Genomic DNA, 18,186 nt, shown 5'->3' with positions numbered 1-18,186 from the left:
AGTGACTCAAATAGCTAACCGTTACAACCAAGGTAGGCAGAAGAGCATCTCTGAACGCACAGTACGTCCAACTTTGAAGCAGATAACAACAGCAGCAGAAGACCACACCGGGTGCCACTCCTTTCAGCTAAGAACAGGAAACTGAGGCTACAATTTGCACAAGCTCATCGAAATTGGACAGTAGAAGATTGGAAAAACGTTGCCTGGTCTGATGAGTCTCGATTTCTGCTGCGGCATTCGGATGGTCAGAATTTGGCGTCAACAAGATGAAAGAATGGATCCATCCTGCCTTGTATCAACGGTTCAGGCTGGTGGTGGTGGTGTCATGGTGTGGGGAATATTTTCTTGGCACTCTTTGGGCCCCTTGGTAATTATTGAATATCGTTGCAACGCCACAGCCTACCTATGTATTGTTGCTGACCATGTCCATCCCTTTATGACCACAATGTACCCAACATCTGATGGCTACTTTCAGCAGGATAATGCGCCATGTCATAAAGCTAGAATCATCTCAGACTGGTTTCTTGAACATGACAATGAGTTCACTGTACTCAAATGGCCTCCACAGTCACCAGATCTCAATCCAATAGAGCATCTTTGGGATGTGGTGGAACGGGAGATTCGCATCATGGATGTGCAGCCGACAAATCTGCGGCAACTGTGTGATGCCATCATGTCAATATGGACCAAAATCTCTGAGGAATGCTTCCAGCACCTTGTTGAATCTATGCCACGAAGAATTGAGGCAGTTCTGAAGGCAAAAGGGGGTCCAACCCGTTACTAGCATGGTGTACCTAATAAAGTGGCCGGTGAGTGTACATATACACATACATACACACACTCCTAATTTGGAGCAGACAACAGTTTGGTAAGATAGAAGACATACTCGCAGCAGGAAGTCACTGCTCCGGTGTGGCCTGTCGCAGCATACTAATTGGCTGAGCGGGACGTCCAGACGCTCCCCCCCCCCCCCCCCCTCCCCCCTCCGAAGCAAGCCAGAGCGTGGAGCAGGTAATGTATGCTCCAATTGGTGGGAAGTTAAGGGGGCTGTCACTTACATACTCTCAGACGGATGTCAATCCCGCTGCGAGTATGTCTTCTTATTGAAATTGACAGGCAAGTGATCCGCAGCGGAATTCGCTGTGTGAAATCCACTGCACATCAGTTACTTGTGAAACTGGCCGTAAGCACACTTACAGCAGTCACTCCATGTGCAACTGAGACAGACTTTTATAGAAAGTCAGTGGGACTATCTCCTGTCACGCACATAGAACAGAAAGAATCAGTGTTCATCTGTGCACTTCTCCCCCTATTTTCACCAATTAGTGGGGGTCTGAACAACCAGATGCCCACTGACAAGAACTTTTGACACGTACCCTTTAACTAACCTTCATTCTACCTACCTGATGTTCTTGAGGGTGGTCACTGTTTTCCTCAGTACAATCCTTGGAATACATGGGACTGGAACTTCTTTCTTGTGAATTCCTGTTACTGGATCCCTCTGGAAAAAACACACTCACAAAATGAATGACACTTAAAACCACTATCCTTTACAATCAATGCACATCTTATTTTACCTGATTTGATGGACTGGTGATTCTTAATTGTAGTCTCCTTGTACTGATCCTTGTGGTCTTCTAAATAATTCCATTTCTGAGTAAAAAAAAAAAAAAAAAAAAAGACATTAACATCATGACACAGAAAAGATACAGTCAATGATTTAGTTTTACTACATAAATAGTCAAAAACAATGGAACTGCTTTTGTAAAAGTAAAATAATGAACTTGGGGAAAAGAAATCCTCTGAGTACTATTATCTGAGTATCATATCAGTAGTTCAGTGTTAGCAGAGACTTCAGAAGGGAGGGATCTGAGGTAGTGAATTTTGGCAGTCTTGAAGTCATAAGTGCAGCCAGGCGGTAAGGAAAGCAAATGGCATGCTGGGCTGTATAGCTCGAGGTATAACCAGTAGGAAGAGGGAGATTGTGATCCCGCTGTACAGAGCTCTAGTCAGACCACATCTGGAATACTGTGTCCAGTTCTGGAGACCTCACCCACAAAAAGATATTGATATAATAGAATAGATTCAGAGATAGGTTACAAAAATGGTAGAAAGTGTGAAGCAGAAAAAAAAGAAGAAAAAAATCAGGAAAGATTTTAATCTGTATAGTCTGGAGGAAAGAAGGGAAAAGATAGAAACATTTAACCCCTTTGCCTCCACAGCCACTTTTGGTGTTACGCACCAGACCACATTTATGACATTTGGTACAAAATGGAATTTCAGGAATTTTTTTTTTTCAGATCAACTGGCATCAGAAAGCTATAAAGATTTGTAATTTACTTCTATTTAAAAATCTCAAGTCTTCCCTTACTTATCAGCTTCTGTTTAGCTTGTTTATTAATGATATTGAGAGTGGAATTAACAGCAATGTTTCTATCTTTGCAGATGACACCAAGCTTTGTAGTACAGTACAGTCTATGGAGGATGTGCAGATGTTACAGGATGACTTAGACACTCTGAGTGTTTGGGCGTCCACTTGGCAAATGAGGTTCAATGTGGATAAATGTAAAGTTATGCACCTGGGTACTAATAACCCACATGCATCATATGTCCTAGGGGGAGTTACACTGGGAGAGTCACTGATGGAGAAGGATCTGGATGTACTTGTAGGTAATAGACTACAGAACAGCACACAATGTCAGTCAGCTGCTTCTAAGGCCAGCAGGATATTGTCATGCATTAAAACAGGCATGGACTCACGGGACAGGGATATAATATTACAGCTTTATAAAGCTTTGGTGCAGCCTCATCTGGAGTATGCTGTTCAGTTTTGGAACCAGATTCATAAAAAGGATGTTCTAGAGCTGGAGAGGGTACAAAGACGGGCAACTAAACTAATAAGGGGAATGGAGCATCTTAGTTATGAGGAGAGATTAAAAGAATTACATTTGTTTAGTCTAGAGAAGAGACGTTTAAGGGGAGATATGATTAACTTATTTAAATATATAAATGGCCCCTACAAGAAATATGGGGAAAAGATGTTCCAGGTAAAACCCCCTCAAAGGACAAGGGGGCATTGCCTCCGTCTGGAGAAAAAAAGGTTCAATCTCTGGAGGCGACAAGCCTTCTTTACCATGAGAACTGTAAATCTGTGGAACAGTCTACCGCAGGATCTGGTCACAGTAAAAACAGGAGAGGGCTTCAAACAGGCTAACAAGTTCTTAGACCAAAATTAACCGTATTAACTATGTAACTATGTATGTCCTGCAGAAAGTGCTGTTTTCTTTCCATTCTGACACAGTGCTCTCTGCTGCCACCTCTGTCTGTGACATGGAGTGACCAGAGCAGAAAAGGAATTCTATGGAGATTTGCAACTTCTCTGGACAGTTCCTGACATGGAAAGTGCTGGGAGTAGAGATCATTTTGTCAGACTGGAAAGAACACACCACTTCCTGCAGAACATACAGCAGATGATAAGTACTGGAAGACTTGAGTTTTTTTAAAAGTAAATTACAAATCTATATAAGTTTATGAATCCAGTTGATTTGAAAGAAAACCTTTTCTACCAGAGTACCCCTCCAAACTTATCCAAGTGATTTCTTGTGTAACAAAGAGGGTTACACAATACAAATTAAATAATATTTCACACTTACAACATATTTACTTGAATATGTACAGTAACAAGAGGATGACAAGGAAGACTATCAGGATACAAGGGGTAGGAGAATATTAGTCACAGGGACAGGAGACAGGGATGACTGTTAGGTAAAGTAACAGTGGACATGGGTGACAATTAGATACAAGGTCAGAGGGGCAACTATAGGATACAGCTACAGGGCAGTGATGACGATTGGGAAGAAGGAAGGGCTAAATGTATATGTGCTTACTGTAACTGCACCGGCTATGCTGTTCTTTCCTGCCTCTGGAATCCTCCCACAGGAGTAAAGGGACCCGCCATATATTTGTGGGAAGAGGTTAATGTTACAGGCTCAAGAGGGAAGTGTATTTAGTAGGAAAAAGAACAAGGGGGCACAATCTGAGGCTAAGTGTGGGACAGATTAGAAGCAACACAAAATACTATTTTACTGAAAGAGTAGTAAATAGTTGGTACAAACTTCCAGCAGATGTGGTAGGTTAATCCACAGCAACTGAGTTTAAACAAGCCAGGAATCAACATATATCTGTCCTAAGCCAATAAAGTAAATAATGCAGGGTGGAATAGTTGGGGGGGGGGGGGGGGGGGGCGGGGGGCTTTTTCTTCTGACAATGTTTCTATTAGGGTTGGTCCGAACCTGCCGAGGTTCGGGTTCGTACAAACCTGAACTCTTGGCAATGATTCCCGCTGTCTGCCCGCTCCGTGGAGAGGGTGGATACAGCGGGAGGACCGCCTGGAAAACTGGGATACACCCTGTGACTATGGCTGTATCCCAGTTTTCCAGGCGGTCCTCCCGCTGTATCCACCCTCTTCACAGAGTGGACAGACAGCGGGAATCCTTGTCGAGAGTTCAGGTTTGTACGAACTCAAACCTCGGCAGGTTCGGACCATCCCTAGTTTCTATGTCTTCATTGCTCACCTTTCCAGTCAAAAGATGGATGATCTTGTATGTGAGTGCTAAGATCTTTTCATCATTGTTCCTCCCATGCATTAATGAGTGAGGCAGATGCACTGTTATGCGGTTCTGGGTCTTGCTCCATTGTCCAGATCCACGTTTGCTGTGTGAGACACCCTGATCGGTTTTCTTCATGATTATACAATCCTGTACATTGACACAAAGAAAAAAAAATCATCATCATGGGGTCCTTGTAAGTTGTGTTTGCTGAGCTGTACCAGGTTTTATGAAAAAAGCAAAGTCATGAAATTCCCAAAAGAGCCTTACTTTTTCAGTCGCAAGATTACAGCCCAAACTCAGGGTTAGTGCTATTTTGTTTAGAACCAAATATGGTCAATATAAATTGATTTTTTTTTTAACAGGTCTAGAGGATAAATCCTCAAATTTCTGATGGTCAACTGAGTAATATCCTAAACAAGCTTGGTATCCTGCACCTCACTGGAAAGGCCGCACTTATGGAAGCTCCCCAATCAGCCTATCCATGGAGAAATAACACAGATGCTATCTATATTGCTTTCCTCTCAATGAGATGCTGCTCACTGCAAAGGTAAATACTGTCAATGGGATGTAACAGTAGTATTATAGCCAACCAGTGTAAGGCCACCACTGATTTTATATACTATAATTTTTACATAACATATATACAGTACATGTATTAACTGTATTTTGACCCCTGGCCATATCTACACAGCAGCCCTTACACATACCATCACAATCTGTATACCACAATATGGTATACTATCTGATGAAGGGATATATACTTATCTCGAAAGGCATCATTGTTTTATGTACTTTTACCTACCTGAAACCTTTTATTGTTATTATTGGTTTTATTTGCTAATGAACTAGGTACTATACTACCTGGAGAACTCTTTTGCCACAGAGCCAGGATACTTTCCAGACCATTTTTCTCCCCTACCGTCTATTTGAAAGGGCTGATGACGCGGCCACGTCATCAGCTGCTCAGCCGCGATTGGCTGAGCACAGTTATGCTCAGCCAATCGCGGCTGAGCTTCGGATGACGCTGCAGAGGGCTGCCGACACTCGGGAAGATCCGCCGGCCTCCCGAAGAAGACGTCACTGCTGAGGATCGGAGACCGTGGACGACACGAGATGCGGTGAGTATAATGCACCACACTTCCGGGTCTAGCGTGGGTGGGGGGAAACACGGGGAAGGGGGCCATTCACAGACATAACATACATTACAAAGTTGTATAACTTTGTAATGTGTGTTATTCTGTGAATAATTTTTTATCGCCGGACAACCCCTTTAAGGCTAGGTTCACACTGCATTTTTGCAATCCGTTTTTTCAAAAAGCGGATTAAAAAAACGGATGCATTTGTGTGCATCCGTTTTGATCTGTTTTACCATTGACTTCCATTAAAAAAAAAAAAAAAAAACGGCTCAAAATGGATGCGTTTTTTTTTTTACGGACACAAAAACGTAGCTGACACTACTTTTGTGTCCGTTAAAAAAGAACAGATCTGTTTTGATCCGTTTTTTTACAATGGAAGTCAATGGAAAAACGGATCAAAACCGATGCACAAAAATGCATAAACGCAGTATGAACCTAGCCATAGTCACCAGTGATGCCTCTGTTCCATATACATATCCTCACCTCTCCAGTAAGGAGACTGATGATCTCCATGGTGAGGTCCAATATTCTCTCTGCCATTTGAGATTTATCAACTTCCATTCCAACTGTAGAAAGGTGGATGTAGATAGTTGTCCGTGATTGCTTCTATTCGTTCTAAAAACCTTCAGGAGAGAAATAAAAAATAAACAACGAGGTAGAAACTGTTAGAACTTCATCTACTGCTTGTCAGTGTGTGATAATAAACACAAGAAAGATGGCAGAATAAGAAACTTTCTAAAATATCTTACAGACAAAATGCTTACTTCTGTTACCTAGCATCTTCCATCTAAACCCCCTCCCATGCTACACTGTCATCTACCCTAAGAAGTTATCTGTCCTGTAGCTAGCTCAGCAATTAAACTACAGGACAGATACACTGACAGAGCTAAGAAACAGTCCAACTAGTAGAAGCAACTCGGCACTACAGCTCCTGTGTTAGTAGAAGTTGTATAGACACACTCAATACACGTCCGTGTGGTGCTCAATGATAGTTAGATGATATCCATAAATATATAGAATGAGAAAAAAGGTCAGGCACTCACCCATCAACGTGTCAATTTTCTTCTTTATTATTGTTCATAGAGAAATCATAAAAACGCAGGGAGAGGGAGCATGGCAAACAGGTCTCAGCGACGCACGTTTCGTGTCAAACAAACACTTCCTCTAGCTGATGATCATCAGCTAGAGGAAGTGTTTGTTTGACACGAAACGTGCGTCGCTGAGACCTGTTTGCCATGCTCCCTCTCCCTGCGTTTTTATGATTTCTCTATGAACAATAATAAAGAAGAAAATTGACACGTTGATGGGTGAGTGCCTGACCTTTTTTCTCATTCTATATATTGTGGACAGGTCACTGGTAAAGTGCTCGAGGGGATGTACATCTCACCCAGGTTAATACATAGCGTGAGATGGTGAGTCCAGGAGGCATCTGTGCTCAGCAGTGTTATGCTGCTGAGCTATTATTTATTATTGCCGGGCCTGGACTTACATGGAATGGCAGGTAGGTTTTGGTAGTGGGACTTGCCATTCCCTTCCCCCCGATCCAGGTCAGGTTTTGGGGTCAGGTGTTTCTGACCCTAATCAGCCTGACAAGGTAAAAGCCCTGCAGAGGATCCAGTGTTTGCTCTCAGCCAGGAGTGATCAGCCTGGGTGTCTGTTTGGGAGCAACCTGGGAATAAAGCCTCTGCTGGAGCATATATATACCCTGCGGTATCCAGGTGAAAGACGCACTGTGATAAGTGTTAGATAGGTGAGCTAACCTGTTAGTAAGCGCCCAGACGGGCAAGACCTTTTTGTTTGTTTTATTCTTAAATCACGGTGCTGCTGTATTTTGTTTGATGGACTGTTTATGCTGCAAATAAACGCCAAGCTGTTATTTTACAAGTCCAAGTCTGCTGTGAACTGTGTCCAAACACACCATCCCCCGGGAAGATCCCTACAATATTTAGAGCTAAGAAACATATCTGTAAGTAAAAATAAGGTGCTCAAAAACAGCATATCCAAGTGAAGTGTTTCTCCTTATTCACACCATGACGTTTCAGCATAGAAGCCTTTCTTAAGCTTGTATGCTGAAACGTCGCATGATGTTATTAAAGGGAAACACTTCGATTGGATGTACTGTCTCTAAATATATTAATCAGAATTCAGAAGGACCTTTCTGGGCTACTATATCCTCGGTGATAGCTCTGTAAGTAAGCAAATTCACCCAGGGCTTTATACACAATTACACAGTGCGTAGAAGTGCATGATCTCCTCCTCTGTGTACTAGGGATGCACGATGCAGCGAAATATCAATACTACTATCGATATTTCAAATGAAAAAACGGTTCAGTACCAGGATTTCCTGGTATCGATACTTTATGTTACGCTGCATAATAGCGCAGCTTAACATAAAGTACAGTGCAGAGAAACTGCGCTGTAACCGGCCGTGTTCTCTGCAGTACCGGTCAGGATGATCTTTTCAAAGACTGGCCGTTCCGTGACCGTCTCATACAGCTTGTGAACATGGCCTTAGGCCATAAAAAAACGGAAAATAGAAATTTTCCAATAATATATTTGTTTAGATTAACCCCTTAGTGACCGCCGATACGGCTTTTTACGGCGGTCACTAATGGTCCTTATTCTGCTGCCATCAGCTTTTTACGGCGATGGCAGAGAATAAGGCTGCGGGGCCGGGACGGCCCCCACCCCATCGCCCCGGCTACCGGAGGTAGCTGAGGGGTTGGGGCAGTGTGTGGGGTCCGTCCCGGCCCCCCCCCCCTTACCGACGATCGCCGCTATTAACGTTATAGCGGCGGCCGTCGGTAAAGGGGATTACCGATGCTGCCGCCGCCTTTCATCTCCCCCCGCCGTGAATCTACGGCGGGGGGAGATGAAATAAATGTCCCCCAGACCTCAGATCAGCCCCCCCTAGTAGGGCGATCTCTAACCCCCCTCCCCCGGCGGCCATCATTTCCAAGATGGCCGCCATCGCTGTGAACCGACTAATGTCGGTTCACAGCGATGGAAAAGTTAAAATGAATGAAAGCCCCATGCTCTCCGCCACCGGAGGTAGCGGAGAGCATGGGGCAGTGATCGAGGACCCCCTCTGTGGGGTCCCGGTACAAGCGATCAGCGGTATATACTATATACCGCTGATCGCTTGTACCATGTGCTCCCGGCACTTTTTATCCCCGTCACCGTCACCATAAATGATTGGTGACAGGGGATAAAAAGTGATGTCCCCCCACCCCCCAAGTCGCCCCCCCACCCCCCCTGTCACCCCCGTCCCCCAGTCACCCCCCTTCCCCATATACTCACCTGCTCCTGGAGCTCCGTCCTCCTCGACGTCCTGGCTGGTTATGAAGTGCGCATGCGCTTCACAACCAGCCAACTCTGAAAATTTAAAGTGACAGAGACCAATTTGGTCTCTGTCACTGAACTATGATTACTGTGATAGAAAATATCACAGTAATCATAGTAATACAGTGAAAATGAATGTATAAAGTACAAAAAGTGACAAACATACAAAAAAATAAAACATACACTTTTTATTATAGTAATAATTGCAGTTTACTCCCAAATTACCCCTAACCCCTCCCCAGATTACCCGTAACCACCGCACGTTGCCCGTAACCACCGCACGTTGCCCGTAACCACCGCACGTTGCCCGTAACCACCGCAAATTGCCAGTGACCCCCTCCCGATTGCCCGTAACCACCCCAAATTACATGTACTCACCCCAGATTACCTATAAGCACTTCAGTTTATCAGTAACAATCCCAGATTGTCTGTAACCCTTCCAGGTTGCACATAACCCCCCCCAGGTTCCCCGTAATCATGCCAGATTACATGTAACCCCCCCCCCAGATTGCACGTAACCACCGCGCGTTGCCTCTGCCCACGCCACGATGCCTCTGCCCACGCCACGTCGCCTCTGCCCACGCCACGTCGCCTCTGCCCACCGCACGTCGCCTCTGCCCACCGCACGTCGCCTCTGACCACCGCACGTCGCCTCTGACCACCGCACGTCGCCTCTGACCACCCCAAATTGCCAATGACCCCCTCCAGATTGCGGTGCCCATGCCAGATTACAGGTATCCACCCCAGATTGCCTATAAGAACTTCAGTTTATCCGTAACCACCCCACATTGCCTGTAACCACCCCACGTTGCCCGTAACCACCCCAGATTGTCTGTAAGCACTGCAGGTTGCCCGTAACCACCCCACGTTGCCTGTAACCACCCCAGGTTGCCGTAACCACAGCAGGTTGCCCGTGACCACCCCATGTTGTCCGTAACCACCCCAGATTACCTGTAACCACCTCAGGTTGCCCATAACCACCCCTGGTTGCCCGTAACCACCCCACATTACCTGTAATCTCATTTTTATTTTATTTTAGTAACTGCGCTATTCTAATAACCATTACTAGCTGCGGTTTTGCTCCTGTAAATTGGCGCTCCTTCCCTTCTGAGCCCTGCTGTGTGCCCATACAGTGGTTTATGCCCACATATGGGGTACCGTTGTACTCAGGAGAACCTGCGTTACAGATTTTGGGGTACGTTTTCTCTCCCGTTCCTCGTCAAATTGAGAAATTTCAAACTAAACCAACATATTATTGGAAAAATTAGAGTTTTTCATTTTTACTGGCCAATTTTGAATACTTTCCTCTAATACCTGTGGGGTAAAAATGGTCACCACACCCCAAGATGAATTCTTTGAGGGGTGCACTTTCCAAAATGGGGTGACTTTTGGGGGGAATCTATTCTGCTGACACTACAGGGGCTCTGCAAACGCACCTGGCGCTCAGAAACTTCTTCAGAAAAATCTGCACTCAAAATGCTAATTGGCGCTCCTTCCTTTCTGAGCCCGTCTGTGTGCCCATGCAGTGGTTTATGCCCACATATGGGGTACCGTTCTACTCAGGAGAACCTGCTTTACATATATTGGGGTGACATTTCTCTCCTGTTCCTCGAGAAATTGAGAAATTTCAAACTAAAGGAACATATTATTGGAAAAAATCGAGTTTTTCATTTTTACTGTCTACTTTTGAATACTTTCCTCAAACACCTGTGGGGTCAAAATGCTCACCACACCCCAAAATAAATTCTTTGAGGGGTGCACTTTCTAAAATGGGGTGACTTATTGGGAGATTTTACTCTGCGGACACTACAGGGGCTCTGCAAACGCACCTGGCGCTCGGAAACTTCTTCAGCAAAATCTGCATTGAAAAAGCTAATTGGCGCTCCTTTCTTCTGAGCCCTCCTGTGTGCCCATGCAGTGGTTTATGCCCACATATGAGGTACCTTTTCACTTAGGAGAACCTGCGTTACAAATTTTGTGGTACTTTTTTCCTCTTGTTCCTCATAAAATTGAGAAATTTCAAACTAAAAGAACATAATATTGGAAAAATTTGAGTTTTTCATTTTTACTGTCTTCTTTTGAATACTTTCCTCTAATACCTGTGGGGTCAAAATGGTCACCACACACCAAGATGAATACTTTGAGGGGTGCACTTTCCAAAATGGAGTGACTTATGGCGAGATTTTACTCCACTGGCACTACAGGGGCACTGCAAACGCACCTGGCGCTCGGAAACTTCTGCAGCAAAATCTGCATTGAAAAAGCTAATTGGCGCTCCTTCCCTTCTGAGCCCTCCTGTGTGCCCATGCAGTGGTTTATGCCCACATATGGGGTACCATTGTACTCAGGAGAACCTGCGTTACAAATTTTGGGGTACTTTTTTCCTCTTGTTCCTCGTGAAATTGAGAAATTTCAAACTAAACGAACATATTATTGGAAGAATTCGAGTTTTTCATTTTTACTGTCTTCTTTTGAATACTTTCCTGTAATACCTGTGGGGTCAAAATGGTCACCACACACCAATATGAATTCTTTGAGGGGTGTACTTTCCAAAATGGGGTGACTTATGGGGTTTTTTCTCTCTGCTGACACTACAGGGGCACTGCAAACGCACCTGGCGCTCAGAAACTTCTTCAGCAAAATTTGCATTGGAAAAGCTAATTGGCGCTCCCTTCCTTCTGAGCCCCGCTGTGTGCCCATACAGTGGTTTACGCCCACATATGGGGTACCGTTGTACTCAAGAGAACCTGCATTACAAATTTTGGGGTGCTTTTTGTCTCATATTCCTTTAGAAAATGAGAAACTTTAATCTAAACGTATATATTATTGGAAAATTAAAATTTTCCATTTTTTTACTGCCTAATTGTGAATACTTTCCTCCAGCCCCTGTAGGGTTAAAATGCTCATTATACCCCTAGATTAATTCTTTAAGGTGTGTAGTTTCCAAAATGGGGTCACTTATGGGGGTTTTCAGGATACCAGATTTCTAAATCCATTTAAAAAAAGAACTGGTCCCTAAAAAAATCTGTTTCACGAAAATGTGATAATTTGCTGATAAATTTCTAAGCCCCATAACACCCTAAAAAAGTAAAATATGTTTACCAAATTATGCCAGAATAAAGAAGACATATTGGTAATGTGACTTAGTAACTAATTTATGTGCTACGACTTTCTTTTTTTAGAAGCAGAGAATTTCAAAGTTCATAAAATGCTAATTTTTAAAATTTTTCATGATATTTTGATGTTTTTCACAAAAAACACACAAAGTAGTGACCAAATTTTGCCACTAACATAAAGTGCCATATGTCACGAAAAAACAATCTCGGAATCGCTAGCATACGTTAAAGCATCACTGAGCTATAAGAGCATAAAGTGAGACAGGTCAGATTTAGAAAAATTAGCCTGGTCATTAAGGCCCAAACTAGCTGCAGCACGAAGGGGTAAAAGAGTCACTGTCGTATTTTTTTTTTTTTTTTTGCAGAAATCAATAGTCCAGGCGATTTTAAGAAACTTTGTAATTGGGTTTATTAGCCAAATCTGCCATTATCTGCATGTAAAAAGCCTTTTCCCAGGTCCCCCCCTCCTTCCTCTTTTTCATCCACTCCAAAAAATCTGAAAATTGTGACTTGTTGCAGGAGACGTACCCTGTCTGCTCTAGGGAGAGGGGAGGGGGGAGGAGGAAGGAGGGAGTTAGCCGGCAGCAGAAAGCAAATAACAGAGGATTACAGGCACGGAGCTGGGTGACAGCTGTAATCTGAGCTCAGACAGGTCACTGGTGACTGTCACAGGAGATATCCTGTGAGGGATTTGTAGATTAACTCTTTGTTGTCCTGTTTTGGTCTTTTCTTTAGCTCTCTCCATAGGAGAACAATGAAGACAGGGGGGAGAGCTTCAAACTGCTTTTTCATGATAAAAATGCATTTTTCGGATAATAAACCCAATTACAAAGTTTCTTAAAATCGCCTGGACTATTGATTTCTGCAAAAAAAAATTTCACGACAGTAACACTTTAACCTCTTAAGGACCCATGACGTACCGGCACGTCATGGATCACTGTCACTTAAGGACCCATGACGTACCGGTACGTCAGCCCTTTAAACGGGCGCCGCGGCCGGCCGGGTCCCGATCGGGGGAGATAGCCTGCTATAATACATAGCAGGCCATCTCTCCCTGTCGGCATGGAGGGTTGTTAACCCCCCCCCATGCCGACGATCGCCGCTATTGGCTGATAAGCCCATAGCGGCGATCGGAACCTTTCCGGGCCATCGGTGGCCCGATGACCCGGAAAAAAATGGCGGTCGGTGCTGTCCGAGGACGGCACCGACCGCCATTACTGTAAAAAGTAATGGTGGTCACGGTACCACCGTCCCGATCGCCGTGAACGGCCGGCCGGCCGTTCACGGCGATCAAAGTCCCCACAAGTAATAAATACCTGGTCCGGACCCCTCAGCTAGGTAGCTGAGGGGTCCGGAGCAGGTATTTGTACATTACTCACCTGTCCCGGGGTCCTGATCGGCGTCTTCCGGGTTCCCGGCGTCATCTTCCTCTTGACGGGACTTCGGCTTCTTCCGTGAGTCCCGATCGTCTCTTTCCGGCTCCAGCGTCGTCTTTTTTCGTATTTTTCCGGCTCCAGCGTCGTCTATTTTCGGATCTTGCGCTCTGCTGCCCCCTAGCGGCTGATAAGTGTAATACACGTATCAGCCACTACAGGGATGTTCAGAATGTAGTAAAAAAAAATTTTTTTTTCCCAATTTTTTTTTTTTCTATTTTCCGCACCCTATCGCCGCTGAGTGTTGATCAGCATCGCACGAAAGTGCGCTGCTAATCAGCAACTCCTCCTTTTTGGCGTAGGGTGGTTTTTTTTTATATCCTACTGCCACGGTCTGCTGATAAGTGCCGAACATAAGTGCGGCATTTATCAGCAACACCATTTTTGGCGTAGGTTTTTTTTGTATACTTACTGTAAAAAACACGTAAAAAAACACTACATTACACCACACTACATTGAATAAAGTTTTACACTACACCACTACATACCCCATATACCAATCCCTATATAAAAGTGGCCCCCAGGGTGTTTTCGGTGTCGGACGCATACGTTATTATTGCCTCCGACACCGAAACAGCCAGTGAGGATGAATGGGGGGTCCTTTGTTCCTCCATTCATCCTCATCCTCCTCATCATCCAGTGACGTGTCTGGGAGTAGCGTAGCGTACGCTGCCCCCCAGACACGTCTTTTCCGCCAGTACCGTCCCAATAAGAGATGACGGTATGGCGTGAAATTCTACAAACTCTGTGAGAGTACCTCAGGGTACACTTACAGATTTAGGGTACGTGCACACTGCGGAATGGCGAAGGATAACCCTTTGTGCATTCCGCAGCTGGCACCCGCCGGCGGACTGATGCAGGAACACGTCTCCGCCCGTGTCATAGACTCTATCCTATGCATGGGCGGATTCCATCATCCGTCATTCCATCAACACGTTGGACGCAGAGCGGAATCCGCCCGTGCATAGAATGGAGTCTACGACACGGACGGAGACGTGCGCCTGCATCAGTCCGCCGGCGGGTGCCAACTGCGGAATGCACAAAGGGTTATCCTTCGCGATTCCGCAGTGTGCACGTACCCTTAGAGTGTATGAAGGAAGGGACACTCGAATCCAGCCCCCAGATGCCCCCTCCCCCCCCATCCTCGGAACAAGTGGGAAGATCGTCCGGGAACTGATCATCCCACTGCTGGATAAAGGTCACCACCTGTACGGGGATAACTTTTATACCAGCACCCCCTCTTCCGGTCCCTCGCTGCCCGAGCTACTGTAGCTTGCGGCACGATCCGAACATATCAGAAGCAGTAATAGAACCCTAATATTTAGCAGCCATGGAGCGGACCCAGCGCTTCTGGATATGAAGGACCCCGGATCGCACCAGGACAACATTTTCCAGGTGACGTCCCCCACACTGGAGAAAGGGAGACCCCAGAAGAAGTGCAGAGTGTGGGGTAACAGGGGGATCAGGAAGGACACCATTTTCCAGTGTGACACCTGTCCTGATCCCCCCGGCCTCTGCATACTGGATCGCTCCAAGGTGCACCACACGTCACTGGGTTTCTACATTATCTAAATTCTGTCCCTTATTCCTATTTCAGGGGTCACGTTGATCCAGGGATTATTCTGATCGCCAATATGGAGTCGGGAAGGAATTTTTCCCCTGTGATGAGGCTACTGTCGTCTGCCTCACGAGGGGTTTTTGCCTTCCTCTGGATCAACACAGGTTGAATTTGATGGACACCTGTCATTTTCCAACCTTATAAACTAATAATTGGCCTAATACCCCCAAATAAATTAGAATTGTCCCTTTTCCCCAGCTAAATAGGTATGGCCGCCATTCCCATTAGAGGATGCCATGATGCAATTACAAAGCCTCTGTGCGGCCAGGACAGTAGAAACCCCCCACAAGTGACCCCATTCTGGAAACTACACCCCATAAGGAATCTAACAAGTGGGGCAGCGGGTATATGGCCCCCTGGTGACGGCCACATTTGGGACGTGAAAATGAAAAAAATGGTATTTTTTATTTTCACGGCACATGTCCTACACATGTGCCCATCACTAGTGGGGTCCATATGCTCACTGCACCCCTTGTTAGATTCCTTATGGGGTGTAGTTTCCAGAATTGGGTCACTTGTCGGGGGTTTCTACTGTTCTGGCAGCACAGGAGCTTTGTAATTGCGACATGGCCTCCATCCCCCATTCCAGCCTCTAAATGGCGCTCTGTCCTTTTGGTGACTTGCCCTGTGCCCATATGGCAAATTATGTCCACATGTGGGGTATTTTCGTACTCAGGGGAAACTACCCTACACGTTTTGTGTTCATTTTCTTTTTTAACCCCTTGTGGAAATGGAAAAAAATCAAGGCTAGACCAACATTTAGTGTAATTTTTTTTAAATTTTTACTCTAAATCATTGATCTTGTCTTGATTTTTTCATTTTCACAAGGGGTTAAAAGATAAAAAAAAACACAATGTGTAGAGCAATTTCCCCTGAGTACGGAAATACCCCACATGTGGACATAAAGCGCCATGCGGGTGCAGTTTAAGCCTCCAAAGGGAAGGTGCGCCATTTGGTTTTTGAAGGCTGGATTTGGATGGAATGGATTTCGAGGGGCCATGTTGCATTCAAAAGGCCCCTGTGTTGCCAAGACAGTTAAACCCCCCACAAGTGACCCTATTATGGAAACTACACCCCTCAAGGAATGTAACAAGGGGTGTAGTCAGCATATGGACCCCACTGGTGACGGGCACAAATGTGGAACAATGTGGCGTGAAAATGAAATATTAAATTTTTTACACTATAATGTTGGTCTAGCCTTGAATTTATCATTTTCACAAGGGGTTAAAAGAGAAAAAAAAACACAAAATGTGTAGAGCAATTTCCCCCGAGTCCGTAAATACCCCACATGTGGACATAAAGCGCCATGTGGGTGCAGGGCAAGCCTCTGAAGGGAAGGAGCGCCATTTGGATTTTAGAGGTTGGATTTGGCTAGAATGGATGATGAACGCCATGTCGCATTTACAGAGCCCTTGTGCTGCCAAAACACTGTAAACCCCCCACAAGTGACCCCATTCTGGAAACTACACCCCTCAAGGAATCTAACAAGGGGTGCAGTGAGGATATGGACCCCTGGATGATGGGCACATTTGTGCCATGAAAGTGAAAAAATGAAAATTTTCACTTTCACGTCACATTTTTCCACATTTGTGCCCGTCACCAGTGGGGTCCATATGCTCACTGCACCCCTTGTTAGATTCCTTGAGGGGTGTAGTTTCCAGAATGGGGTCACTTGTGGGGGGTTTCCAGTGTCTTGGCAGCACGAGGGCTCTGTAAATGCGACATGGCCCTTGAAATCCATTCCAGTGAAATCCAGCTTCCAAAAGCCAATTGGCGCTCCTTCCCTTTGGAGGCTCGTCCTGCGCCCGCTTGGCACTTTATGTCCACATGTGGGGTATTTCCGTACTCGGGAGAAACTGCGCTACATGTTTTGTGTTTTTTTTTTCCTTTTATCCCTTTGTGAAAATGAAAAATTGAAGGCTAGAACAACATTTTAGTGTAAAAAATACTTTAGTCTTTTTTCAAGCCATATTGTTTGGAAAATCTGTGAAGCACCTGTGGGGTCCAGATGCTCACCGCACCCCTTGTTAGATTCCTTGAGGGGTGTAGTTTTCTAAATGGTGTCCCTTTAGGGGTGTTTTTTAGGTTTTGGCACCCCAGAGCCTCTGCCAACCTGAAGTGGTACAGTCAAAAATGACCAAAAATAACGGAGCCATTGAAATTCACTAGGCGCTCCCTTATATCTGAGGCTTGTGGTTGCGTCAAATAGCGCAATAGGGCCACATATGGGGTATTTCTATAAACTGCAGAAATGGGGCAATCAATATTGGGGTGCATTTCTCTGGTAATAGGTTTATAATTATGAAAAATATTGGATTACAATAAAATCTCTGCACAGAAAATTAAAATTTTCAAATTTCTTACACACTTAGCTTTTATTTCTGTGACTCCCCTAAAGGGTTAAAAAACTTTCTGGATGTGCTTTTGCAGAGTTTAGGGGGTGCAGTTTCTGAAATGGGGTGCTTCGTGAGGCTTTCTAACACACAGTCCCCTCAAATACACTTTAAACCTGAACAGTTCCCTAAAAATATCTGATTTTGAAATTTTACTGAAAATTTGGAAATTTGCTGCTAATGTTTTAAGCTTCCTATTGTCTAAAAAAAATGAAAGATAGTTTAATAAATGCCGCCAACATAAAGTAGACATGTTGCTAATGCTATTTAATATATAATTTATGTGGTATAACCATTTTCTGTATAAGCAGAAAAGTTTTAAAGTTGGAAAAATGCATTTTTTCACAATTTTTCACGCTATTTTGGGTTTTTTCATAAAGATTCGTTATAAGTATCGACTCCAATTTACAAGAAATGTGAAGTACAATATGTCACGAGAAAACAATCTCAGAATCAGCCGGATAGGTAAAAGCATCCCGAAGTTATTAATGAATAAAGTGACACTGGTCAAATTCATAAAATTTGCTCCGGTCCTTAA

General features: G+C 44.6%; 1 protein-coding gene across 2 annotated transcripts in view; it reads right to left on the bottom strand.

Annotated features, from left to right (window-relative positions):
• Positions 1-18,186, bottom strand: part of LOC138799483 (zinc finger protein 154-like) — a 61,295-nt gene that overhangs the window by 7,323 nt on the left and 35,786 nt on the right. For both annotated transcript variants that reach the window (XM_069980730.1, XM_069980731.1), the window contains exons 2-5: positions 6,230-6,369; positions 4,575-4,757; positions 1,578-1,653; positions 1,404-1,501 (exon numbers count right to left, since the gene is read on the bottom strand). In XM_069980730.1, coding sequence (XP_069836831.1) covers positions 1,404-1,501; positions 1,578-1,653; positions 4,575-4,757; positions 6,230-6,307 — 435 coding nt within the window. In that variant the 5' untranslated portion in view covers positions 6,308-6,369. The remainder of the gene's footprint in view (positions 1-1,403; positions 1,502-1,577; positions 1,654-4,574; positions 4,758-6,229; positions 6,370-18,186) is intronic.

This window comes from Dendropsophus ebraccatus, chromosome 8 (genome assembly GCF_027789765.1).
Source record: "Dendropsophus ebraccatus isolate aDenEbr1 chromosome 8, aDenEbr1.pat, whole genome shotgun sequence".
In the NCBI taxonomy this organism is placed as follows: domain Eukaryota; kingdom Metazoa; phylum Chordata; class Amphibia; order Anura; family Hylidae; genus Dendropsophus; species Dendropsophus ebraccatus.
Note: the sequence above shows the minus strand (reverse complement) of the source record. Positions and strands in the feature narration are given on the sequence as shown.